The sequence below is a fragment of the Berghia stephanieae genome, chromosome 2, assembly GCF_034508935.2.
Source record: "Berghia stephanieae isolate SIO BIC M18660-M18661 chromosome 2, UCSD_Bste_1.3, whole genome shotgun sequence".
Classification (NCBI taxonomy): Eukaryota; Metazoa; Mollusca; class Gastropoda; order Nudibranchia; family Aeolidiidae; genus Berghia; species Berghia stephanieae.
The window spans coordinates 83,029,115-83,056,903 of record NC_088361.1 but is presented as its reverse complement, the minus strand read 5'-3'; the positions used below and the strand labels follow the sequence as shown (position 1 = coordinate 83,056,903).

Sequence of the window (27,789 nt, the reverse complement as noted above, 5' to 3'; positions counted from 1 at the left end):
GTCAAAGAATATGATTTGAATTTTATTTATTGCTTAACTATTGGCGTTATTTGACTGTGTAAAATCCAAGTTACGTTGAAATTGGATGGTAACCTAATTGCTGAAAAGGACCAAAAACACAAAATATTTAGGCTGGCATATCTATCTATGTAAGTCACCATACACTCAACGATTTCTCTATCGACTCGGTTGTTAAAAAGTGTAAGGACACACTGAATGGTTTAATATACATCGTGTTCTATTTTTAGGGGTGGAAAAGGGGGGGGGGGTGTTTTGTTTTGAGTGTGTGTGTGTGTGTGTGTGTGTGTGTGTGTGTGTGTGTGCTTTTTATTTTTTTTTAATTATTTTTTTTTATAATGAATGTCAAAATAACGCTCTGTCATTATAAAATTGTTGCTCTCTGGATGGTGCAAATGAAAGTGTCATCGATCCCTCTGAATGGAACGGAAAGAGGAAGGGATGTTTGATTATTTTTGAAAGAGAGAGGGAGAGGAGATAGAGAGAGAGAGAAAGAGAGAGAGAGAGAGAGAGAGAGAGAGAGAGAGAGAGGGGGGGGGGGGGGAAGGGGAGAGAGGGAGAGGAAGGATCATTTTCTTGTTCATTATCACCGAGTGAATAATGGGGAATAAAAGTGTCATGTCAAAAACAAAAAAAAAAACGAAAAAAGAAAAAAAAATCACACACACATACGAAAAATAACACACACGCACACACACACACACACACACACACACACACACACACACACACACAAAACAACCCAACTGGTTCAATCCCATTGGAAGTGTAAAACCACTCTTCCAGAGGACTGAATACATACATTATGTAGTTGCTCTTTTGGTTTCAGAGTAATGGCATCTTATTTTCTAGTATAAATATTTGCTGGTCGTCAAAAAAGATCATCCATCCATTACGTCCCGTAATCCTTAGAATTTGCCTATACATCCTACTCCTAAAATAACTATGCCACATAATGATTCATATGTAGCTTATTCATTATTAGACCTCCGGATGACACACTTCCAAGTAGTTTGGAACCGGAAGAGTAGAAGGTGTAACGTCACGACTTCTCTGCCCTATTACTCGCACATAATTTTGTCACGGGAAATAATCGGTAAAATGACAAAAACCGTTTAATGCATGATGGTTTACCTCCCTTTGCACTGCGGTTTATGGCGGGAAATTATGGACCCCAAGAGGACAAGCGAGACAAGCGACAGTATCATCGTTTTCGATCCTTGTGGTATTGTAAAGCCCCCCCATAGACGCTGACATCCGCTGATCGCGGATCGGATGACCTATCGCTGTGACCCGATCCCTGCGTTTATCGCAGATGATTTTTGCCCACATACGGGGAGATATTTTTTTGAGGCGAACGGCGATCGGGGGCGTGGCAGTATAAAAAGTGGACAATATTTTTCGGATTTTCGCTGTTTTCACGTCGGATTCGTGATCAGCGTCAAATTTACAATAGGTTTGATACTAAGAACTGTGTGTTAACTCCAAAAATTGGTGAAATTAGAAATAAATTTTAATTAATAGTGAGGCTATGTGGCCGACAGAACCGATCCCAGTTACTGTCTGTTATTCTATCTTTCGTCTTGCGCACAATAGTGATTACTTCTCACTAAATTATATCAATTAGACTGTTGAAGGAACGAAATTGACATCATTCCACTCTTTGTTATTGTATTAAGGCAGTCATTTTGGTAATTAGTTCTCACTAAATTATATCAATCAGACATTTAACGTTCAAGGTTACTCGTAGTTTTGTGTGACGGTACGTTATTTCCGACTGGTGGATGTTGTGAGCATTTTACCTAAACTCATAGCATCAATAACCGTCCAAGATATTCGCATCATATGTAGCAATAGCTATAATAATCTAACATGTCGAGAGAGAGAGAGAGAGAGAGAGAGAGAGAGAGAGAGAGAGAGAGAGAGAGAGAGAGAGAGAGAAAGAGAAAGAGAGAAAAATTTAATTGCGCTATATATACCGCTATATTCAATAAAGGTGCTCAAATCACTTTATAAGGGTCTTTGGCCAACATAAAAACATGTTAGACGAGACATGACTGTTAAGCGATATTGCAATTGTTTCCCGACAGAGACGACGCTGTAAACAGCGAGGTACTCATTTTAACAGTGAACAAGGTGAGAGAATGCGAGTAAAGAGCCTTTTTCAAGGACTCAATTATGCGCCACTCAGAGCGGGACTCGAATCCAGTACCGTCCGATCCAAAGGCGAGTGTCATTTCACAAGATCACATGCATAGCCGCACAAAAAAGTGATGAGAGAATAGATTCATATGTATTGAAGGAGGAGAGAGCGGATGGAGTGAGTAAAGTTCTTGGATATTTATAGAAGGAACCAAATTGACGTCACTCATCTCATTGTTATTGTTTTTAGACACCCATTTTTATGATTAGTTCTCATTAAAATATATCAGACTATAACGTTCAAGGTTCCATGTAGATCTTTGGGCTGGAGTTATATTTCTGGCTGGCGGACTTTGTGAGTATTTTAATTTAACACAGAGCATCAATAGAAGGAATGAATTTGACGTTAGTCAACCCGTTGTTATTGCTTTTAGACAGCATTTTATAATTAACTTATCACTAAGTTATATCAATCAGACCATGAACGTTCGCGTTTGCAGTTTTGTGTGTTAATATGTTATACCCCGATGGAGATGTCGTGAGTATTTTTCCAATACGCGTAACATCAATACATTTGCAATCCGATTTAAGTTTAAAAGCAACGTAGACCACGGAAATTTTTCCATTTTGTGGACAATAAAGATTTTTTATCTATCGTCATTATTATTATTATTATTATTATTATTATTATTATTATTATTATTATTATTATTATTATTATTATTATTATTATTATTATTATTATTATTATTATTATTATTATTATTATTATTATTATTATTATTATTATCATTATTATTATCATTATTATTATTATTATTATTATTATTATTATTATTATTATTATTATTATTATTATTATTTATAAAACAAATCGACAGTGTTCCAGTGGCAGGTTAAACGGGTACTCCTCGGGACTACTCGCATTCGCACCCCCCCCCCCACCCCACCACCACCACCACCACCACACACACACGCACACAGCTCTTTTCTTTTTTTTTTTTTGGGGGGGGGGGGGGGGGGGGCGTTGTTTGTAGATTATAATTCAAGGTTACAATGCCCACCCCTGTCATCACGTAGTCAAGGCTTTTTGGCATCTGCCAATCCCAAATGTCTGTGTCAAGGTCGACCGTCATGTCGCGTCAACGGGTGAGGAAGAAAACAAAAATAAAAAGAACTGGCATATTATTATATCATTACATTGAAAATTATGAAAACTATTTTTTATTTTGTATGAAATCCTTTATAAGTTTTAAGATGAACAAGAACGAAACTTTTGCCATCTACCTCTTCCTGGCGCAACATTTATAAAAATGTAATTTAAAAAAAATAATAACCAGCATTTATTTGGCGCAATATCCACGTGCTCAAAGCGCTTTACAAGGGGTCCCAAGGCAACAGCAATATTAGACTTGAAAGACAAGACATGACGCCTGTCAGGCGATGTGACATTTTTTCCCAACAAAGACAACGAACGGCCATGTTCTCATTTTACACCTGAGTACGGTGAGAGAATGTGAGTAAAGAGCCTTTTCCAATGACTCAACTCTGCGCCACTCAGAGCGGGTCTCGAAACCTGAACCTTCCGATCCGAAAGCGAGAGTCATACCACTTGATCCATCACAAAACAGGGAGGGGCACTTTTCTGTCGGCCACATAGCCTCAATATTAATTAAAATTTATTTCTAATTTCATCAATTTTTTGAGTAAAAACATAGTTCTTGGTATCAAACCTATTGTAAATTCGACGCTGATCACGAATCTGACGTCAAAACAGCGAAAATCCGAAAAAAATTGTCCAATTTTTATACTGCCACGCCCCCGATCGCCGATCGCCTCGAAAAATATTAAGCAAAGCGGGCTTTGCCGGCGATCGACCGTACCTAGGTTTATCGGCCAGGTATTTGGCCACACACATTGCGTTTTCACCCCGGTTTGCCTGATCGTGGTTCGAACGCCTATCAAAACCGTGCGTGTATGGAGCCTTTAAAAGAGAGATGGTTTTCCCTTTATATAAACGCTACAGTGGTCTGGTTTCCCTAATATTTAAACGGAATAGTGGCCTTGTTTCTCCATTATCAAAACGTTACAGTGGTCTGGTTTCCCCATTATTTAAACGGTATAGTGGCCTTGTTTCTCCGTTATCAAAACGTTATAGTGGCCTGGTTTCTCTATTATCTAAACGGCACATTGGTCTGGTTTCCCCATTATCTAAGGCTACAGTGGTCTGGTTTCCCCATTATCTAAGGCTACAGTGGTCTGGTTTCCCCATTATCTAAGGCTACAGTGGTCTGATTTCCCCATTATCTAAGGCTACAGTGGTCTGGTTTCCCCATTATCTAAGGCTACAGTGGTCTGGTTTCCCTATTATCAAAACTGTACAGTGATCTGATTTTTCCATTATCAAAACATTTACAGTGGTCTGGTTTCCCCATTATCAAAACATTTACAGTGGTCTGGTTTCCCCATTATCAAAACGGTATAGTGGTCTACTTTCCCCAGTATCTAAAAGCTACAGTGGTATGTTTTCCTTGTTATCTCAGAGCACAGTGGTCTGGTTTCTTTATTATCTAAAGGCTACAGTGGTCTGGTTTCCCTATTATCAAAACTGTACAGTGATCTGATTGCTCCATTATCAAAACATTTACAGTAGTCTGGTTTCCCCATTATCAAAACGTTACAGTGGTCTGGTTTCTCCATTATCTAAAGGCTACAGTAGTATGTTTGTTTTCCCTGTTATCTAAACAGCACAGTGGTCAGGTTTCTCCATTATCAAAACTAATTGTGGTCTGGTTTCCCAGTTATCAAAACGGAACAGTTGTCTGCCCCCCCCCCCCCCCCCCCCCCCCCATTATCAAAAAGGTACAGCAATAATGACCAGAGTGACCTCTCCATTAACCTCGAGAGGTCAAAGACCGCGCCAAGAAGCGAGATAAACTAATTCCAAACCTGGAATATGTACCTATATATGTACTAGTAGTCTGACAAGCGAACGTAGGTAACACAATTCTATTAAATTGTTTGCATGTAAAATACAGATAGAGATGTCCTCTTCCTCTTACGGCAAAACGAAAAATTTCTTTGTAATTCATAACAAGATATCTAGTGATGTAAAACAAGCAAAAGAAAACAAAAACAAAAATAAATAAAAGAAACCAACTAAAAAAAAGAACAACAACAACAACAACAACAACAACAAAAACAAAACCAAAAATAAAACAAAAAAACAAAACAAAGAAAAACAAAACAAAAGAAACAGTACCAACAAAAAACAACAATAACAGCAACAAAGACAAAGCATAAACCATCAAACAAACAAACAAAACAGTCAGCAATATCCATCAGAAATTGATCAAAACGTTGAATCTGTTGATAAAAATTGGATTTAAAGTTAAATTTATAAAAGTTTGGTTTAATTTACTTTATTAAGCAAAGTGAAGGCATTTTCTTAAATGTAATTCTGATCATTTTGACATTAGATACACTCGATTTTCTTCTTCATCCCGACATTTCAAAGTGAAAGTTAGAGTACGCATCACATTTTATCATGCGGCTATGTGGTCTAGTGGTATGATACTCGCTTTCGGATAGGAAGGTCCAGGGTTCGAGTCACGCTCTGGACGGCGCATAAATTGAGTCCTAGGAAAAGGCTCTTTATTCAAATTCTCTCACTGTACTCAGGTGTAAAATGAGTACCTAGCAGTAAATAGCGTAGTCTCTGTCAGAAAAAAATGTAATAGCGCCTAACAGGCGTCAAGTCTCATCTTAAGTTAAGTGTTGCTGTTGGTTAGGTGACCTCTTGTAAAGCGATTTGAGTACCTTTAGTGGATATTGCACTTTATACAAGCTTAGTTTAAAATATTAAGGTAAGAAAAATGGTTAATTTGCACTCATTGTTGTCAATGTCATAACGGTCAGTGGACAATGACAACGGATTTTTCGCAATTAAGTTGATCAAAATTGTATTATCAATAACTAGTTTCATTATAATTATACATAGCTGGTTTTGTTATTTCCAAATAGAGTCTATAGGCTAATCATTTGTCAATACCGACCTACAAGAAAAGGATTTTGATATTAAATTACAGAAAGTTTAAATTAATGATTAAATCCTTCTGGCACTACAGATTCAGATATGCGTAATATGGATTTTCATATCTTGCAATAAAGAAAAAAAAAAAAAAAAAAAAAAAAAAAAAAAAAAAAAAAAAAAGGAAAAAGACAAGACACAGCCTTCATGCAAAGGAAAAGCGAAAGTGAAACTAGAGTAAATACATACAAGGGGAACAAACCCTTTAATTTGACTAATTTACTCGTAAGCAATATTTGCAGTTCATTGTAGAACAAAAAATTGATCTATTTATTAGTTTAAGACAACAAGCATATTTACCTTTCAGTAGAATATACAAAAATGAATAATTTGAATAGTATGTGATAAAAATATTTACTAATAACTACACATTTCATATTCGTGCCTGCTACATTTTCCTTTCGATATTTCCTTTCGTTCGCTCATTTCTCAGGTCGCCGACGTGTTGTGTTGGAAAGTAGCAGGAAGTTTTTTCCTTTTATGATTCAATCTGGGCCATAGGCTGATGAAATCGCATTTGCGGCTTCTGTACAAAACTGCCATCGTTTCTGTACAACCAAAGGCTTTTGTTCGGCTATTGTGCCCGGCGGTCAACGTAAATTTTGACCACCGTCGTGTTCAGTCATCGTCCAACTGGGGTACGAAGAGAAAAAGGATTTTGAAACAGCAGACAACACGAAATTTAGCCATGTCGGATCCGGTCATCGAAGCTCAGCTTGCACCTTTTAGACAAGCTGTCAAGGAACAGGTTTGTAGTTTATTGAAGTTAAGTTAGTAGAAGTTAGTTTATCTTCTGTTAAAAATCAACTTACTAATTATACGAATAAGTGATTAAGCCTTCATGATTCATTCAACTAGAGACTAGAGGCAGAGGTGCCGGCCCACAGACTATAGGAGTCCTGTAATCTGGTGCATGCCTAAGCCTAAATGATGGAGAGAAAGATAAAGTGAGTAAATGTGACTCATAGGAGAACAACACAAAACAAACTACGTTTCGGTCTTTGGCCTTCTTCAGGTAACGACGAAATATTTTTTATGTATACATTGTCATATATCTAGGTAAAGATGTGCTTCTTATTATGTGTGTGCGTGCAAGGGAATTAAAATTAAAGGAGAGGGAAGGCGAAGGAGAGAGAGAGAGAGAGAGAGAGAGAGAGAGAGAGAGAGAGAGAGAGAGAGAGAGAGAGAGAGATGAAGTTATGAGATGAAATGTAAACCAATGTAAATGTAAACTTCATCTCATTCTCTCTCTCTCTCTCTCTCTCTCTCTCTCTCTCTCTCTCTCTCTCTCTCTCTCTCTCTCTCTCTCTCTCTCTCTCTCTCTCTCTTTTTTCTCTCTTTTTTTTTCGCTCTTTTTCATTCCCTTGCACGCACACACATACACACACATTTTTACCTAATGTTTTAACTATTATGACAATGTAATATATATATATATATATAACATTAAGATATTTCGTGTTTATCTGAAGAAGGCCAAAAGATGAAACGTCGTTTGTTTTGCGTTGTATCCTTATATATGAGTCACGTTTATTCACTGTAACTTTATCTTTATCTCCATGATTCATTCATCATGTTGAGGCTGAAGAAGATAGATGAATTCAAGAGAACCGATTTTGAGTTTGAGTTTGCCTGCTGGACTGCTGGATACAATGCTTTAGTTGTGGCTCTTCCACTCACCACTGCCTCCTCAACTTTAAGAACTCTACTTTTCTCACTCATAGGGCCATGGACCATCCCCTTTTCGTATACTGATTGAGCCTTCATTTTTATCATTTTCGTTTTAACTTGATTGTTTCTGCTTCTTTTCTTTTCTTTTTTTCTATTTTTGTTGTTGGTATTTTCCTGTCAAAATTTCATTACTTTTCTATATCATTGTTTCCTATTTATTATTGTTATATATAGAGATATATGTGCCTCAAAAAGAGAGCTACTAAAAAAAGCAACGGATCAATTTTCCCAGCTTACCTGTGTCACATTATTTTATGTTTTGAAAAAGGACATTTTTTTCATCTAGAAATCCGCTCAAAATTGAAGGAAGGTTGTTTTTTTTTATTGAAAGTTTTAACGGATTTGACCCTGGGATGGGATTAAGTTGGCAATTGAAAGATGTACTAAGAAAAAAGAACCAAGTCGGGACATTGTCATTGTGGCACTGCATAATTGACTTTCCACTTCTTAAATCAATCAGGCAGTATTGATTTCAATGAATTTTATATCTTTACAGGGCGATCTTGTCAGGAAACTCAAAACAGAAAAGGCCACTGACATTGAAGTTCAAACAGCTGTGGCAGAGCTCAAACAAAGGAAGAAAGCCCTTGAAGACAAGGTAATGATTTTTGTTATGGAGGCACCAGTTTCTTTTCATAAAAGTTAGCTGTCCTGAATTGACAAAGTCTTTTTATTTGTCTCAACATTGAAATTTTGTGTGAGTTGCCCTCAACGGTATTTTTTTTTTTTCGTTTTCGTCATCTTTGTTATAGTGTTTCAGAGTGTCCTTCCATATCATCTTCAGATTTCATCTCCACTGGGTTCTAATCTGCTCTTTAATCTACTTCCCCTCCATGGGCACCTGTATTTTCTTCTGTATTTTCTATTGCTTTCGTTTTTACTGTTATGGAAATGAGTTGCTCGAGTTCCATAAAACATAAGAAAAAAAAGTAAAGCATAGTCATACTGTATCAAGTTTTACATTTTTGAGAGAATTAAAATGATAGTGCAGTGTGCCTCACAATGCTCAATGTTCAGTTAATTGCCCAAGCATGTATGCCTCAAAAAGAAGTTCTCTCTAAAAAAGCAACAAACCAATTTTTTTTATTATTATTATTGAGAGGTAATCATGTAATTAAAAAAAAAAATTCTTATGGATAAGATTTTATTTTCCGTAGGCGGAGGAAAGGGCATTATTCTTACATCCTTACAAAAACGGTCACTGCTGAACACCTGTTCTCATTCGAGTTAGAAGGGAGGTGTGTAAAGTATGTCAGAATTTGGTCTCCCATCCAGTCAGTGACCATACTTAACGTAATTTGATTTTGTTGCTAGATGAGACATCTTATTGATCAACTTCCAGCAGTGTATTCAATATATTTGACAGGAACTTGCTCTGGCACCCAAAGATGATTTTGACCGTGTCAAGATGGAAGATCTGCTGAAGCAGAGATTCTTTTATGACCAATCATTCGCTATTTATGGCGGTAAGTTTTTGTTTTGTTTTTTGTTTTCATTTCTTTTACATAAGAATCATCATCAATATCAGTGGTAGCTTGTGTTTGTAATCACATCTCTGAACACTTATTGATAAGATATTGTTGCGAATGCATTAAAAAAAGAAATGGGGTCTTGCGCATAACAATGACAAATAAAAGTTATGTGCATAACTACTGTGCCTCTACAAAACACGTTTATTTTGGTGTGTTTGTTTGTTTGTTTTTTTGGCTAGTAAACATTTACTTTTAATTTATCGATTGATTAAACTGACCTCCCATGTCAAAAAGAATCAGATCAGAGACTCCATTGACTCGCTGGATTTTAGCATGCTCTCTGGAAAAGCCAAAAAGTGTGTTAGCATCCGAACGTGCCATGGGAGGTAACAACTTATATAGATAAAACTCACTCACCCAGCTCCAAAATATCGTATTGCAGAACATGCTGGAATTTGGCATGCTAGAAGCAAGCGAGTACTGTGCGTAGAGCCATTAGAATCGATGTGTATACATTACTGAAGTAAAGCTTTCTGGCCAAAATGAAAAGAAAGTTAGATACAGCTGATGAGTACACAAGCTCATACATTGAATGCATTGGAAAATAAAATGATTAATAGACTTTGGCAAACAAATGTGCTGGTTCCGGCAGATGTTGTTACTCTGCAAGAAAATACCAACCCTGTATTGTTATCATGATTTTGTCATCACATACAACTCGTGTGTTGTTATCATTATTCAGTTGTTACATTTCATTCATAGTGCTAAAAATTAAACGCAAAGTTTTTTAGGTAAGTATTCTTGAATTGAATGTAAGTCAATTTATTTTTTAAAATTGTGTTGCTGTTTGATGTCTCAATCTGGTAACATGTCAAAGTGACCTAGATACTAAATTGACATATTGAATTTCAATTATGAAAGTCGTTTTTTTTTTTTAAACAGAAAAATAGAGAGAGGGAAAAAGGAAAAAGACATTTTATTAATAATTTTGAAAGTTCCCTTTTATGTTGTCTGTCTCAAGGGGACATAGACATAAACATGTTCACTTTGAATTGTAGTTTTAATGTTCTTGTTTCAGGCATCAACGGTCTGTATGATTTTGGTCCTATGGGCTGTGCAATGAAGGCTAATCTCCTTCTGGCATGGAGAAAACATTTTATCCTGGAAGAACAAATGTTGGAGGTAGACGCAGCTATGCTGACACCGGAACCAGTCCTCAAGTGAGGCTTGTTGGGATTTTTAAGATTTTGTGTTCATGTTTAACTGATTGGGTACTTGACTTACATAGGGAAAGATTTAGATCTGGGTTCAGTTGAGGTTTTGGGATTTTTTTTGTGCCCACTGTCCAAAAATATTTTAGCATGGAATAATAAATGTTGGAGAAAAAAAAGATTTCATTTTTAATGATTGTCAGAAGGGAGGTAAGTGGGAAAATTAATTGTCCCCCCTTCTATTGCCTAACACATGTGATCGTTTTGCCATAACACTGCCTTTATATTGGTGGGTAAGTTGGTGTTAATTTTGATTGGGGATTATCCATTGGTAACAAATTTATTATTTTCTGACGTTCTGATTCCACTTTTGGAATGTGAAGGGTTGGCAGGTCTAATTATTAATTTGGTGGTTGGGAAGAAAAGATATAATAAAAAGTACTATGCATTGGACAAATATCCTGTCAACAATTATCCAGCAATTATTACTGTCTTTTTAGTGTTACTGAAACAAATAAATTCTGACTCCAGGACTTTTAGCTTGACAGATTCCGTCAGCCGTGATTTTCTTTATATTATTCGTAGTATTCTAAAATAACTCAAAAGAAAGCCTTATAACATGATATTTCAGGAATAATTGAAACAACAAGGATGTAATAATTATAGAATTTAAGCTAAGACTAAAATAATGATTTTGTACCAAGGACTGAACAACTTATTACAAGTACAGAGGTTTCTTCTTTATGAGTTGTGTGTAATCCAGAAATTATTGATTTCTAATCCAAATATCTATCCAAAATGTGCATTATATAACCCGTGCCAAAAAAAAGGAACGTATGTGTTTAGAATGGGATGAGAATTCATCTGTACATTTAACAACTATGTTTGTATTCCCTTTACATTTTTCTGATTTCTCTCCTGATGCACTTATTGTTTTCTTTTTTGGGTCTTTGAAGCTCCAGTATAATAATTAATATTGATTTTGGGGGTTTTTTGGTGTTTTTTTTTGTTTGTTTCTTTTTGTTTTTTTATAAGATGAATTTGTACTGTACCCATATTAATATTTTGCAAAAGAATTGGATTAAAATTTATGATTTTTGTTTGTTTTAATATTTCCTGTGACAGAATCAATCAAATTGTGCCAGTCCAATCAATAATTGAAAATCAACTTTTAACTTTTCAGAGCCTCTGGTCACGTTGACCGATTTCAGGACTATATGGTAAAGGATGTCAAAAATGGGGAATGTTTTAGGGCTGATCATCTCATTGAAGGCAAGTTTCTCTCAATGGGGAGGGTAGCATTTTGTTTGTTTTGTTAATCTAGATCTTTTATCACAGATCCTATCTGTTCTTTGCTTAATCTGTTATTTTTCTTTTACTTCATGAAAAATTTTAAAGACTAGTTTTTCGAATGAGAAAGTAAGATTGATTGTAATCCAAAATTTCAAAAAAATTAACCATTTTTTTATTTTTTCAGATCGACGTAGTTTGTGATAGTTAAATTTCAGTTTTGAAATGAATTGTAATTTTCTATTCCTGTCTATCCCTACTTTACAGCAACTTTTGAGAAGATGCTGAAGGACAAAAATACAACAGAGGAGACAAAGGGAGAGATTCGTAGCATTTTGCCCACGGTTAGTTATAAGATTTTAATTCATCAAGAAAACTGTTTCTCCTTGTCATATTTTCCTTTGATGGCATCAGCAGAATCTTTTCAGTTCATCAAATATTTATCATCTAACAGTTGTATATCTTAGGAAGTTGGTAATTTGGTCGCTTTGATTTTTCTTCTTCTCCGGATTTAGATTTTTGTTGGCTAAAATTTTAGTGGAAAATTAATAATGTTTAGACCTGCAAATCCACATTGTGAGTTAAGTGCTCTATTCATTGAATTATTGTAATTTACTTTGATGGGAGTATATTAGTATATCTACAAGAAGTAATGAATTCTTTTTTAAAATTATTTTGAAAAGATTGATGGCATGAGCAAGGAGGAGATGGGTGAGACTCTGAGGAAATACAAGATGAAATCTCCAATGACCAACAATGACATCACAGATCCCATTGAATTCAATCTCATGTTTGCCACCAACATTGGACCTGCTGGTCAAATCAAAGGGTGAGCTGTAAATGTTTAGTGTTGTATTTTTTTGCATCGTTTGCTCAACGCAATGCTATCTTCTTATCTGATGGAAAAATGAATTAATGTTTAGCATTTTCAGTTACGGAATGGGTGGCTCTAGCATTGTTTTATTTGGTTTGGCTTTTTGCACATTGTCCAACTGGACTGCGGCATGAAGTATTTCCTATCCTTTGGCAATAATGTGTATTTTATGGGTGCTTACACAAGAAAGAAGTGTCAAACAGGTGACCTATGCTGTGTTCAATTCAACTATGTATGATTCCTTAAATGGTCTGTAGGTGGAGTAAACAAAGCATTGAGAATTGTGAAACCTCTAGGATGCATAATATAAATCTGAAGTTAATGATAATGTTATGAATTAGAAGCTTCGATTTGATTTACAAAGACAGATTTTGTAGAGTTTCGGGTTTCCCCTTTGTCAATATAACTCGATGGACGAGACATGAAAAATGAGAGGATGGTGTTGCTAAAGCAAAATTCGTCTTAACGTCATCCTCTCATTTGTCATTTGCCATATTTTGTTGGCAAAGGGAAACATCTGTCTTTGTAAATTGAATTCAAGCTTCTATTCCATTTTGTATATTGTGATTTATTTCTTTGGGGTTGAAGCAGCAACATTTGCAATATAAATGTAAAGATGTGATGCACCACCTAAGTCTGGTGTTATGTCAGGTGCTGAAAGTGACATTAAACTTAAATTGATTAATATTAGGAAGCTTGCATTTCACATAATTCAAATTTTATCGTCTCAAATTTTTTGAAAGAGCAGGGATAACATGCCGTAATGATCACATGTTCTATTTCAAATTTCCTCAATTAATTTACATATATATATTCGTTACATGCTGTACTCTGATAAAACACAGATTTTCTTTTGACTTGGAAATTTTATCTTCAAATATCGATTGATCAAATTATCCCCAACTTGTCACCCAAAACTAATGGCTTTGAGGGATTACTTGGTCTGAATTATGTCACAACACCGGCAAATATTGGCATGGAGGATGTTTTAAAAATTGAAAAAAGAATTCAGTTCCGACATTTAAAAAAAAAAAATTGTTACATTTATGAAACTGCTTCTTGTTTTTTAGATTTCTCCGTCCTGAAACATCCCAAGGCATCTTTGTGAATTTCAAAAGACTGTTGGAATTCAACCAAGGCAAGCTTCCGTTTGCTGCAGCTCAAATTGGCAACTCTTTCAGGAATGAGATTTCACCCAGGTCTGGGTTGATTCGTGTGAGGTAAGATGACATAACGGTTCATTCCTATTAGTTGTGCATTTTTATTTGGGGGGAATGGCTTTATTTTATTTTTTAGATTTTCTTATCTCTTTTGGCCAGTTTGAACGTTGGTGTTGTAGTTCTGTAGACTGAAAAGGGGTCTTAGTTCCAAAAACTCATTGTCTCGTGATTTGATGCCTTTTTGAGTTAATTGATTTAATTTCTTTTTCATTTCGTTGTTGTTGAATAGATTCAGTTTTTTTGGTGTTTTTCTTTTTATGGAATAGACTCAATCTGAAATTGACATGTTTATCATTCCATGGAGTCATTGTTGTTGATCTTTGAACAACTATAAAGCTTTTGAGTTTTAGATGATTGATATTATTATCATGATATCCAGCCTTGTCCCCATATATATATCTTAATTTCTGATTGACTTTTTGTTATATTTTTTAAAAATTGATTAAAAATTATTTTTTTTCTCTTAAATCTTTTTTTATTGTCCCAACTACTTTGAGTACACTTTTGATGATAACAAAAGTTTAAATCAAACCAAGATGTTCAAATTTTATTTTGATTCTGTCCCATTTTTTATAGATTATTCCTCATGTGTTGAATTATGTTCTCCTCCTCAGAGAATTCACCATGGCTGAGATTGAACATTTCTGCGATCCCAGGAACAAAGACCACTCCAAGTTTGCAGACGTAGCCAATCAGGAAGTCAACTTTTACTCTGCCTGTAATCAAATGGATGGGAAATCCCCAATGATGATGACAATGGGAGAAGCTGTCAAAAGTGTAAGGGACTTATAGTGATAAAGATTTGAAAAAAGTATATACATGAAACAGTGCCAGACAAACAAGAAAGAAAAAATGCAAGAAAAAAATTATCCCAAAAAAGCAGTCTTCCTTAACTGGGGATCGAGCCTCAACTTCCTGATTCCCGGCCAGACGTGCCGCTTCCATTACACCACAGAGGTTACCTGATAGTCGGGACAATTCTAATGCCTATATTCTTCACAAGAGTACACATTTTACGCTGTGAACCCTCACATGCCTCACACAACACAAACATTGAACACGAGAGGACAAGGATGAAGACAAAGTAGCTCCATTTAGATTTTTGAAAATTATCAAATTGAGAAATTAGGGAACAGGCACAGGTGTAAGATTAAGATCTGAAAAAGTGTATGAAACAGTTCCAAGCAAGAAAGAAAAAGACTGGGAAAAAGAACCCACCGGTTTTCCTTGCTAGATAAGTATTCATAATTGTTATTTATTTATTTAATCAGACTAGTTCAATAATAATTGTCACCATTGAATAACATGTCTTTCTTTGATTTACATTTTTTTTCTCCAGAAAATGGTGGCTAATGAAACCCTGGGTTACTTCATCGTCCGAATTCAACAGTTCTTGATCAAGGTCGGGGTGGACCCTAAGCGCCTGCGATTCAGACAGCATTTGTCCAATGAGATGGCCCATTATGCCTGTGACTGTTGGGATGCTGAATTGCAGACCTCTTACGTATGTGGCAACTCACTTTATTTTGACCTCAATTATCATTTATTATTTTTTTTTTTCAGGGGTGGCATTCATTCTCTAATCTGCAGAATTTGAATCTTGCTTCGGGTGATGCAAAGTAGAGCCTTTGGAAAAGACTTTGTACTCAGATCTTCTTACACTATTCAGGTGTAAAATGAGTACTTGGCTGGTAACAGTCAAAAAATTATTATAATAGCTCCTCACAAGCGTTGTGTCTAGTCCTACATATAGATATTGCTCTTTGCCTGGGATCTCTTGAGCACTAAACAATATTAATATACAGGCTGCCGTTGATTTGATCTAAAATGTAATGCATTAAGTAACCAATGCAAAAATGTTCAAGAAGAATATTGATATTCATGGCTGAATCATCTTTTTGGATTTCCTCAGGGCTGGATTGAATGCGTGGGCTGTGCAGACAGGTCTTGTTATGATTTGAATCAACACACTAAAGCAACTGGTGTCAAATTGGTGGCTGAGAAACCCTTACCTGAACCTATATCCTTTTTCAACAATTCACAGTCATGATGAGTCTTACAATTTTATTTAGTACACCAGTTAGAATCTCCAAATCATTTCAAGTCAAATTGTTTGTTTTTAATTAAATTACCTTTTTTATTTAGTATGTAATGTTGTAGTGTTCCATAGTAAAGCAATAATCTGTATCACAGGTCATAGTTATCACCAAATAAGTGATGGGAGATATTCAAGTTAGAAAAATAAATTAGTGTTTCTATCAAACGGTCAATTTGGGGTCACAGTAGCTCATTAAGTGGAGCACTCGTTTGACAAGCAAAGGGGGCTGGTATCAATCCCGGGTGCCAATGACATTTTATCTGATACCCGTTGTCCACACAACAGGGAAGCTATTGGATTTGGTGGAAAAAAACTTTTTGATTGATTAGTTACTTATCCAAAGAGTAGCATGCAATTGGTAGTCTTTTTAATACAACAGGAACTGGGATAAATTCCAGCCTCAGAGGTCTCTGAAGGACTATATTAAAGATTAAAGCAGGTAGAGATGTTTGGTATGGTTTGTTTGTTGATGTTTTGAGGCCTTAACTATAAACACAAAACCTTGGATATTGTGGAGGTTGTGGCCGAGAAAGGAGCTTTAGGCAAGGCATTTAGACAAGACGCTAAGGCTGTCACAGAACATTTGAACAACATGGCTGAGGATGATCTCAACGCACTGGAGAAAAGCATCAATGAAAATGGGTAGGTTGGTCCATTGTGAATGGGGGATGTGTTTGTATGTGTCTCATTGTACAGACTTCTTGACCAGTATGATTTTAAAATATTTTACTATGCTGTAAAGTCCAAAATATGCTATGGGAATTTTTACTAAAATATGCCGAATACAAAAATCTTACAGTTTGTAACATAAAGGTTCAAAATAAATTATAAAAGTGGAAGAGGTTGTTGTCTCCACTTAGTTGTGAACCTGAGTAGCCAGATAGATGAATGGCACAGGAATTTCTTGTTTTACTTTTCCTCTACTTGTTTGATAAGCCTCCATAAATTTAGCGAATGTTTAGTTTGAAATGTTGTTGCATTCGTTAGAAATACAATTGTTTTGAGGAAAGTATGAGAAAACTAGCCTAAAGTTTGGGTAAATTATGATGAATGTAAAATCTTCTTGTTGTGTTGTTATTGATATGTTTGAATTGTTGCAAGAACCTTTGTTGTACATTTTTTGGTGGTTAATATTATAATTTTTTAACCACTATTATTAGTATTACCATCTTGTTTTATTGGTTTTATTTACCATGTTTTTTTTCTCTTTCATATATGTTGCCATCGAATTTTGTAAATTATTGGAGAAAGCCTAAAAGTAAATAAACTTGAAATTTTTTTAATGATTAAGGTTGATTTTAGATCAAAGAGATCATGCATTACTCAACTTTTACAGGTGATGGAGGATTTTACCAAGTTAATTGATCGTGATCAATGCATTGATGTTGTTTATCTTGATTTCCGCAAGGCTTTTGATTCTATACCTCATGAGAGATTATTCATTAAACTAAAAACATATGGATTTAAAGGGAATATCTTTAACTGGATTAAAGACTTTCTTAATAATCGAATACAAAGGGTCATTGTCAATGGTGTGGGGTCGGATTTTAAGAATGTAATTAGCGGTGTACCCCAAGGAAGCGTATTGGGACCACTTTTATTTCTTTTATATATAAATGATTTACCATGTGGCATAAATTCAGCCTGCAAACTGTTTGCAGACGATACAAAGATCTATAGTACGACTGAACATCATAACATTCTACAAAATGATATATTTTCACTTTTCAAATGGTCTACAACATGGCATTTGGATTTTAATGTTTCGAAATGTAAAGTATTACATATAGGAAAAAATAATCCATGTCATAATTATTTTACCGATTCTTCTATGTCAAATCTACTTTCCGTTGTGCCTTATGAAAAGGATGTGGGAGTTACTTTTGATTCACATTTGAATTTTGATTTACATATTGATAATTGTGTAAGCCGTGCAAACAGAATGATGGGAATAATATATAGAACCTTTATAAGTCTTGATAAAACCACATTTTTATATTTGTATAAATCGCTCGTTCGACCAATTCTAGAATATGGAAATTGCATCTGGAGCCCATTATATAAAAGACAATCTATTAGTATTGAAAGTGTACAGAGGAGAGCTACCAAAAAAATTTATACAATACAGTATTTATCTTATAAGGAAAGGTTAGAATTTCTTGACTTACCCAGTTTGAAATATAGAAGAATTTGTGGGGATTTAATTCAGGTTTATAGATTGGTACATGGTCTGGATAGGATAGACTTTTCTGATTTTTTTTCATATTCTAATATTACTTTTACTAGAGGGGACAAGTTTAAGATTTTTGTCTCTAGATGCAAAACAAACATAAGACAAAACTGGTTCGGTATTCGTATTGTTCAGAAATGGAACAGTTTGAAATTTGAAACAAAGAATGCAAAATCTATGGATTATTTCAAGGTGTTAGTAGACAGGGAATTATATGATGGGAGATTTATATATGACGAATAATACTTGTTTGCTCTGCTGTTGACATGGCTTTCAATCTTGTATGTATATATTATGCATTATTATATTATTATGGTTATCTTCTATACGCGTGTGTATGTGTGTGTGTGTGTGTGTGTGTGTGTGTCTGTGTGTGTGGTTGTGTGTGCGCTTTGCATGTCACGGTTAAAGATATATGTTTGTACACCACATGAGTACATTTAAGTTGAAATACTATCTTTACCACGTGTATCGTTATTGTAATATTTAATCAATAGATTTATGGCATTACTAATTAATATTAAGGGCATTCAAAGGATCTTATCCTATTTTGTCCTATACCACATGTTATGTTATGTTATGATTGGCAAGTCTGACTGTAACAATATAGTTTTAAGTCACGTTGAATCAGATACTCAACCCAGATACATGGAGACATAGATTTTTTTGGAGATAAAGATTGAAAGTTTGTATGAAGCACAGCAAGAAAGAAGAATACAATTTAAAAAATCCATATAAATCAGTCTTCCTCAACTGGAGATCGAACCTCAGACCTCTTTGGTTAATCAGGAGGCTCGATCCCTAGTTGAGGAAGTCTGATTTTTGGGGATTTTATTTTCCTCTCATATTTTTCTTACTTACTGTTTCACACACACTTTCAGATCTTTATCTTACACCAGTGCCTGCTCCCTAATTTCTCAATTTAAGATTAATTTCGGGACCTATTTCTGCTCTCTGGTTATTCCATTTGCCTCATTGTTACTTCTCTGTGTTTTTAAGTACAGATTTACAGTCTCATTTTCTTCCTTCTTACTGTTGTGGGTTGGCAATGAATGATTATATACGAAACATTTGTAAAAAAAAAAGAATACAATTAGGCTATCTTTATTTCAAGTTTTATTTGAAATCTTTTCCTCATGCACATTAATTTTGTATTTAACCCAGTTCCTGTGATATTTGTGTGAACGGATCTACATTCAAGATTGAAAAGAACATGGTGAAAGTCAAGAGGTACCAGAAAACAGTTCATGGTAAGTTGCACTAACCTTTGAGCATTTGTGTGTGCATGTCTTTTGTGTAATGAGGTTTTTGGCTTCACCATGTTCTTAGAGCTGATTTATCAAATTGGATTTGGAAGCGAATCTCTCTTTATTCTAATTCACCAACATAGCATTTTGTTTTCTTGGTTGATTGGGGACATTGTCTTTCCAAATCTTACCAAGCATCGACATATTAAAGCAGGGAATTCTGAGAGAAATCATCAATAATTTGTTTCCTCTTTGTTCCACCCTGAATAATTAAATGATGAAAATATCAAATTAAATACAAATGATGAAGTTAACTTTAGCTCTATCAAATCTAAAATAATGTAAATATATGATGAGATGAAAACAATACTCATGTTCCAGGCCACCCTGTACAGTTGAATTTCCCATGTTAATATTGCCAAATACTTCTTTTGTTTATTTCAGTGGAGGAGATTGTCCCGTCTGTGGTGGAACCATCATTCGGAATTGGCCGTGTCATGTATGCCATATTTGAACACAATTTCAAGGTCAGAGAGGGCGATGAACAAAGAACTGTAAGTATGTCCAGTTATTTGCCTGAAAAGGAGCTAGAATGAATTGATGAATAGATTGTTAATTTTAAGGTCTTCAATGAAAAGGATTGTTACTTTTCATTATAGATGAAATGTATAGGTTGAAAAAGAATATGTGTGACCCACCATCTCAAAATGGTATTATGTTGGGATGAAATTTGTGTGCTGAAAAATAGGGCACAACTCGCAGGTGCCATTCGTCAGAAATCACATTTTTAGCTACTTACTCATTTTCTACTTTTGGGATATACTGACTTTCATTAGCAATATCTCAACTTTTAGTCATGATAAAATTGCTTCAAATAAAATGCTAAATACCCAGGAAAGACTGTAGATGTAGAAAATGTATAAACATCTCAAACTGAAAAATAGTTCTTTTGACTGATTTCCCTTGCTGCCACACATTTGTGTTGAAAATTAACATTTCTTTTTTTTTTAAATGGTTTTGATTTTTTGAGTCAATTTTTCTCTCTCTGTTTCATACACATCTTTTCGCATTGTATCTGACACCAGTAGCTGCTCCGTTTTTGTCCCTTTGACATTTTCTAAATTTCAGTCAAATGGGTTTTTAAAGAAGAAAATAGATAAATATATAGCTTTCCAAATTGTGTATGTTTGATAAATTGGAGTTTGAATTCAATTTCATCATCTGATTCAATCCGACATTCCGTATTTGAGAATCAGAGAAAGGTCATAAAGATCTAATATTTATCTATTTACTCTTATTTCGTATTTGCTATTACTGCTTTGCTCTCTGAGTAATATGCAGAATATTTCCGACAATAAAGAAATTTTAAAAATTGAATTGAGTCTTATTTAGTTTACATTGATCTTTAAGGAGTGCATTTCACAAATGTTTTACAATCTGTAATCAGGACAGGAACAATGAGTAAAGCAAGATGTACTGGTCCCCGCGAGTCTTAAATTATATGTATCATCTTGTTTTTGTTTTTTTATGCTAACAATGCTTGCTAATTTGTTTGCCTTTTGATATTTCTCCAGTATCTGACCCTGCCTCCCATCATTGCTCCATACAAATGTTCTGTCTTACCCCTCAGTCAAAACAAGGACTTTTTGCCATTTGTACAAACTCTTTGTAAGTATTGATGCCATTGCCATGCATTTAAATAAAACAATTGCTTGCTCCGCATGCCATATCAATTATGCCAGATTACAAAACTTTGTGTAACTTTCAACGTTTATAGTCCATTGGAGGGTCTTAAGTGAAATCTAATTACCAACTGATGATCTGAAAAAATAACAAAAGAGCTACGTGACGTCATCTTATTCTATTCACACACCCAATTTGTTTATAGCATTCTCAATTGAAAGCTTGTTATTCAGTTCAATAACTTGTGGTTCTTACAAGGATGCACTGGTGTGTAGTGTTTATGGCTCCTATATTCTATTACCTTGAATTTGATGAGAACGATTCACTTCTCTGGCTAGCAAAATGATAAGAATTATTATTATTATTATTATTATTATTTTATTATTAAATGTTTATCTCCCAGCATCTGCCTTAACCGACCTGGACGTGTCCCACAAGGTTGACAATAGCAGTGGGTCCATTGGTCGGCGATATGCCAGGACTGACCAGATTGCTATCCCTTACGGCATCACCATTGATTTCGATACACTCAAAGAAGGAGAACACACAGCCACACTCAGGGAGAGGGAAACCATGAAGCAGATCAGAGCCAAGGTATTTGATTTAAAACTGCTGGTTTTAATATATGTTTTAGGCATGTGAGTTTATCAGGTTTTGACTGAGGGTATGGAGGCACAACATAAAGCACAACTTGACCTTGGAATCAAGTTAGTGTAAAGTTTCAAAATTGAAGACTTTCCTTTGATTTGAATGGATATATACATGAAAAAAATATGTCCTCTTTCATAATATCACAATGAAAATAATCTTACTCAGATTTGAGCTGAAAAAAAAATTGGTTCACTGCTTCTTTAGAGGAGGGGCCCATTGAGGGACACCTTTCTAGGTGTTTGAGTTTTTAAAATGTGATTGTGTATACTTTGGTCTCAAAAGAATCGTGGTGATGCTGTTGATAGTACACTAGCCTCATACACAAATGGGCCATGATTGAATCCTTATAGTTAGATGTGATTGGAAAGCTAGATCTAATTTAGATAAGGCAGAAAGTACTTTGAAATAGACCTGCATGCGTCCTATATTTATATTCATTTAAAAGCTTCAAAAAGCAAAAGAAACTCTAGCTCTATGGGTTTTGAAGCTGTAAAGGTATTTGCTACTGTTATTATGACGTAGAAAATAATACGTTTACCATCTTCTAAATAATTTTGTCTTACTCTATTTCTTTGGTGTTTTTATCTTCAGATCTACAACTTAACTCTATTATCTTCCTTTTCACTGGCACTCCAAATTGTACAAGCGCTGCAAAACCCCTAAAAAATCTAACAGTTATACATCTATCCTGTAAGGATAAACAGCTACTGTTTTTTTCCTCCTCATTTCTCATTATTTTTATATGGCGTTTCATGCAACACAGTTTTTTTAAAATGATATCTTGTACATTTTCCAGATAACAGAGATACCCCGGATAGTGAAGGATTTGACAGATGGAAGAAGAACATGGGAAGACGTGACCAATAACTACCCAGCCTTTGAACAACAAGAGTCCACAAAATGATTTCTGTATTCTCATTAAACATCTCGAGACAGCAAAGTTTTTCCGCTCAAAATTATTTCGTCTATCCTTTGAAATGACTAGGTGAAACAATTCTTCTCATTTCGTTTTGTAAGCCTTGACTTATCTTTGAAATGATGCAACTAACCTCTCGTATAATCGGCGTTTGAAATGCCAGACATAGTTTTTAAGTCTAGATAATTTATTCAAACCAAAATGTAACAGCATATAGACTTTCCACAGAGTTGTTATTTTGATGATTACCTTTGTCTTGTTATAATTGGACATGTGTTCAGTGTTCTGTGTTTCATTTGGGTTTGAACTAAATATAATAGAATAAAATTCTCTCTGGCATTTGCAGGATTAGGAGTAGATGCAAAGATGATATTAATGCTAGACTAATCTCACATTTGAATGTTTCCAAACCACAAAATATTAATAACTAACAGGGGTTTAGGATTTGAATTTTTTTTTTTCTCTTTATAATTTGTGCCATTAAGACTGAATGGTCGTTAATTAGATTGGTTACAAATGATCTAATTTGTAGACTTAACACTGTTTTACTCATGTTTTGCATGACGTATTGTGCTGTGGTTGTGACTACTTGTATAATGGAATGACTCATTCCACTGGCAAAAGGAATTTGTAAAAAAAATTCTGTGAAATTACGATATTGTTTTGTTGATCTTTGTGATGTGTGTTATTGTATCCTATGGAAGATCTGATTTCAATTGTGATCAAATTTTTACTTGGTGGTGGTTATCGATCTCCCACATTCGGTCAGGAAAGGTCATCTTAAATTGTCTATCCTATCTCTTTACTTTTTTTTTTTTTCTGTCTCCTTCCCTGGATTAAGTCTATTTGATTTGGTCTAGGTGTTCTTTGGAGATCAACTTTCCCTTCCTAATCTTTTTTGTCTTACTTTGTCTTTGGCGGTTGGCTTGTGATCCAAGCCTGCTTTAGACATTGAATTCTAAATCTTCACCGGGGGGGGGGGGCGGAATCTTTCTTTATGTTGTAGCTGTTTATTTGTTAGTTTGTTGGGGATTTTTTGTTGCTTTTTTTTTTTGATTTTTAAAAATTGTTTTTGGTCTTGCCGAATTAAGTTGGAAGATGAGTTGGAATCTCCAGAACAAGACTATTTTTTTTTAAATTTTATCAATTTTATTTTAAAAACTTTATATGTCATTTTGATAAAGTTTTTATTAATTAGGGAGCTTTATTAGTTATTAATTGGCCAGTTAGTGTGATGATATAGTCTTATGTTTGTGATAAGATATGTGATAATATAGTCTTATGTTTGTGATAGGATAATTTGTTTATTTGTCATCTCTTGTAAATTTTTTTAACATCGTATGTTACGAGGATCTAACTTTCCATCTTTGGCGCAATAGCAGCAGTTTATAGCATTTTACCCTCATAGATGCGTTTGATTGTATTCAAACCTGACATCATATCTGAGCATTTTCACCTCAAGAGCCCTTTCAAGGATGTGGCACTAGCTTTTTTGAAGCACAAGCGATATAGGTGAAAATGGTTAAATCTGTTGTTTTACTCTGGTGGATTGCCATGTGATAAAAAATGACTTGAAAGAGAGTAAGTTTCATTGTGAAAGCATCACGTTAATCCATTTCATATTGTAATTTGTTTGAATAAAAAGCTAAGAGTTTGTTTCCAGTTGTGCCTGAAATAGTCTGTCATAATTGAGGAGCATATCATTTATTTGGATTTGCTGTCTGGAAGAGAAAACCGTCACCGTCCATACTACTGTCCATTGATATTTTGTTACATAGTCATTATATGGCAGGGTAATCTATCATATATCATGGTCAATGTTCATTTTATATCGTTACAACAATGGAAGAGATACACTTTAATAGTCAGAACTTATCAAGAAACTATCTGTAGTTTTTTTTTTACTGTAGAGATGTGCCTTAAAGACAACTTAAGGCCAGGGCCAAGTCCTCATAAAATTTCAAATGTTAAAGATTTTGAAGACTTTCTTTCAATTTTCAATGGAATTATTGATGAAAAAAAAATGTCTTCTTTCAGAATATTATTACAGTGGGAAAAAATAAACTGGCTCAGATGTGAACTGACAAAATCTGTTCTTTCCTTGTTTGAGGGGTTGTCTTTTTTTAGGTGGACCTCTCTATAAATTCATTTTTACTGAATCAGAATGCTGATTTCAATTATTGCCCATTTAAAGTCTAAAAGAAAGAAAATGGCATTTTGATTGTACAAAAATGGAGAGAAAAAATATATCCCTTAAAGGATAACAACAAGCTACATAAGGAATCTTGATTTGTCGTGTATCACTCATATTGCATGTGCGACCTGCCAACTGGCATGTAGGACTGTGTGCATTTAGTTCTCCTAATGCTGATTAAATTGGTAATTTATAAAGCTACATAAAGTGACTCTTATTTATTTCCAACCCTGAAATAAGGAATTTGGGGGAAAAAATTCGTGTTGGCATGTCTGTACTTGACAATGCTATTTTTAGTCATTTCTTATTTCACTTCATTCTCCTTAGATGTAAAATTGCCTTTCTTTGTCATTTGTTATTATTTCATGCTTATCGATATGTTATGATTATGACTTAATAAATGACATTCTGATGACAATTTACTTTTGGGTCTGTTTCTTTATTTATATGATTTTTTTAAATATTTGAAATAATAATGCTGACAATAAAAAAAGATAATAATAAAACAAAAAGTTACTACTACTACTACTACTATTACTACTACTACTACTACTACTACTACTACTACTACTACTACTACTACTACTACTACTACTACTACTGCTGCTGCTGCTGATGATGATGATGATGATGACGACGACGATGAGAAGAAGAGCTTAAAAGCAAACTAGACTTTGTTTACAGAGAATAAACTAAATCTTCCGAGACCAAATCAACCAATATTAAAACAGTAAGTAATGGCAGTGCTTTTGGTTGTCAACCTAAAAAAAAATTTCCCATTTCTTTAGTGGAGGAATTTTTTTTCCACTCAAAATTGATAATTTATATTGTAAAGTGCCCAGAGCTTGTGTTTTACACGAGAATGAGCGCTGCATAAATGTGTATTATTATTATTATTATTATTATTATTATTATTATTATTATTATTATTGTTATTATTATTATTATTATTCCTTTTATGGCAGGGAAATGTGAGCGGTGGATTCCTCCATTCCCCTATGTTTATCCTTTCCATATGGCTTTAGTTGTAAGCATTTGGTTGTATACCTCTTAGTGGATGGGCATGGAAGTTGTTGTTTTTTTTGTCTTCTATCCCCCTATATTTCCTTCCAGGCTGCTTTCTCTCTTTGTCTTGGAATGAGATTACTGTGTTTGACTTGGTCCAAGCCGGAATCCTTGGCTGAGACCTGGGTGGGGATCCTGACCTCCCATAGCGGGCAGGGAGGTCCATACTGTGTCTTCTATCCCCTTATATCTGTTTTCCAACATGCTTTCTGTCTTTGTCTTGGAATGAGATTACTTGGTTTTTACCTCGCCCTGGCCGGAGTCCTAGCTGGGAGGGAAACAGTCAAATGCATAGCTATTGTTTTGGGAGATGATATTTTTTTCCTTGTAAATCATCTCTCTGTTAGTATATTTGTTATTTTGAATGTAAAATCTAAGCATTTGAGTGTATTCCTCTCTGTTGGATTTTGTGCTTGTGTCCGGATGAGACTTATAGGTGATCTCAAACTAAGTACATTGGTGGTATGCTCTTGGAATCTACATCTGATCCCTATTTGTTCCCAGTTCCCCTTTGTCTTACCTTTTCTTGGGTGCTTTAATTGTAATTCTAGAACTTTTTACTATCCATTTTCTTCCTTTTTACTGGCGCTGATATGACCTAAATGTGTTGCAAGCGGCGTAAAACCCTTTAAAACAAAACAAAAACAAACTTGGCTGAGAGGAAAACAGTTAAATGCTGGGTGGGGTCGTTGACCTCCCATGTTGGGCAGGAGGTCACGCTGAATCTTATTATCCACTATATCCGTTTTCAGAGTTGCTTTCTGTCTTTGTTTTGGAATGCGATTAACTTAGTCTTGTCCTAGCTCTGGCTATAGTCCTTGACTGGGAGGGAGACAAGTCAAATGTATAATTATTGTTTTGGGAGATGTATTCTTTTCCTTGTAAATCATCTCTCTTTCATGTACTGTTATTTATTTATTATTATTATTTTTTTAAAAAATATATAATGGTTTGTAAACATTTGAGTGTATTCCTCTTGGGGACATGTGCTTGTGTTTGGATGAGATTTTTAGATGATCTTAAACTAAGTACACTGATAGTGTGCTCTTGAAATATTCATCTGTTCCTATTTGTCTTACTGTTTCTAATGTGCTTTCAATGGTAAATCTATAAATTTGACTATTCAATTTTCTTCCTTTTTTCTGGTGCTGAAATGGCTTACTTAAACGTATCGCAAGCGCTGTAAAACCTTAAAAAACAAACATTCGGTTTTGCCGAAGACCTTCATGGAGCCTTTGGTTGAGAGGGAAGCAGTCGGGAGGATTTATTTTTGAGTATTCTGGTAGCCATGTGTCAGTGTGGGACTTAGAGGTGATTTCAGCCTCGATACAAGGATATTTTACTCTTGGATCTGCTTGTGGTCTCGAACTAGTCTTGTTTTGTCTTAAGTCTTTAAAAAAAATTGTTTTTTTGTTTTGTTTTTTCAATTCTATGAGCTTCCATTTAACTGGCGCTGAAAGTGTCGCAAGAGCCGTAGAACAACAGAAAATGAAACAAATATTCCAATTACCTCACTTTTTACTAGCGCTAAAATGTTCTTTTAAAGTGACTTAACTCCCATTGTGGGCAGGGGAGGGGGGGGGGGGTACATACTGTGTCTTTTATCTTCTTATATCTGTTTTCCAACATGCTTTCTGTCTTTGTCTTGGAATGAGAT

General features: G+C 34.8%; 1 protein-coding gene across 1 annotated transcript; it reads left to right on the top strand.

Moving 5' to 3' along the window:
- The first annotated feature begins 6,433 nt into the window (after positions 1-6,433).
- Positions 6,434-25,489, top strand: LOC144965666 (glycine--tRNA ligase-like). Its single transcript, XM_078901243.1, has 17 exons — positions 6,434-6,998; positions 8,478-8,579; positions 9,348-9,447; positions 10,532-10,673; positions 11,848-11,936; positions 12,222-12,298; positions 12,638-12,783; positions 13,899-14,048; positions 14,663-14,825; positions 15,388-15,552; positions 15,961-16,068; positions 16,643-16,788; positions 19,541-19,626; positions 20,068-20,177; positions 21,198-21,291; positions 21,710-21,900; positions 22,754-25,489. Exons 1-17 carry the CDS (start codon positions 6,756-6,758, stop codon positions 22,859-22,861), a joined length of 2,220 nt encoding a protein of 739 aa, XP_078757369.1. The 5' UTR covers positions 6,434-6,755; the 3' UTR covers positions 22,862-25,489.
- Positions 25,490-27,789: the final 2,300 nt, after the last annotated feature.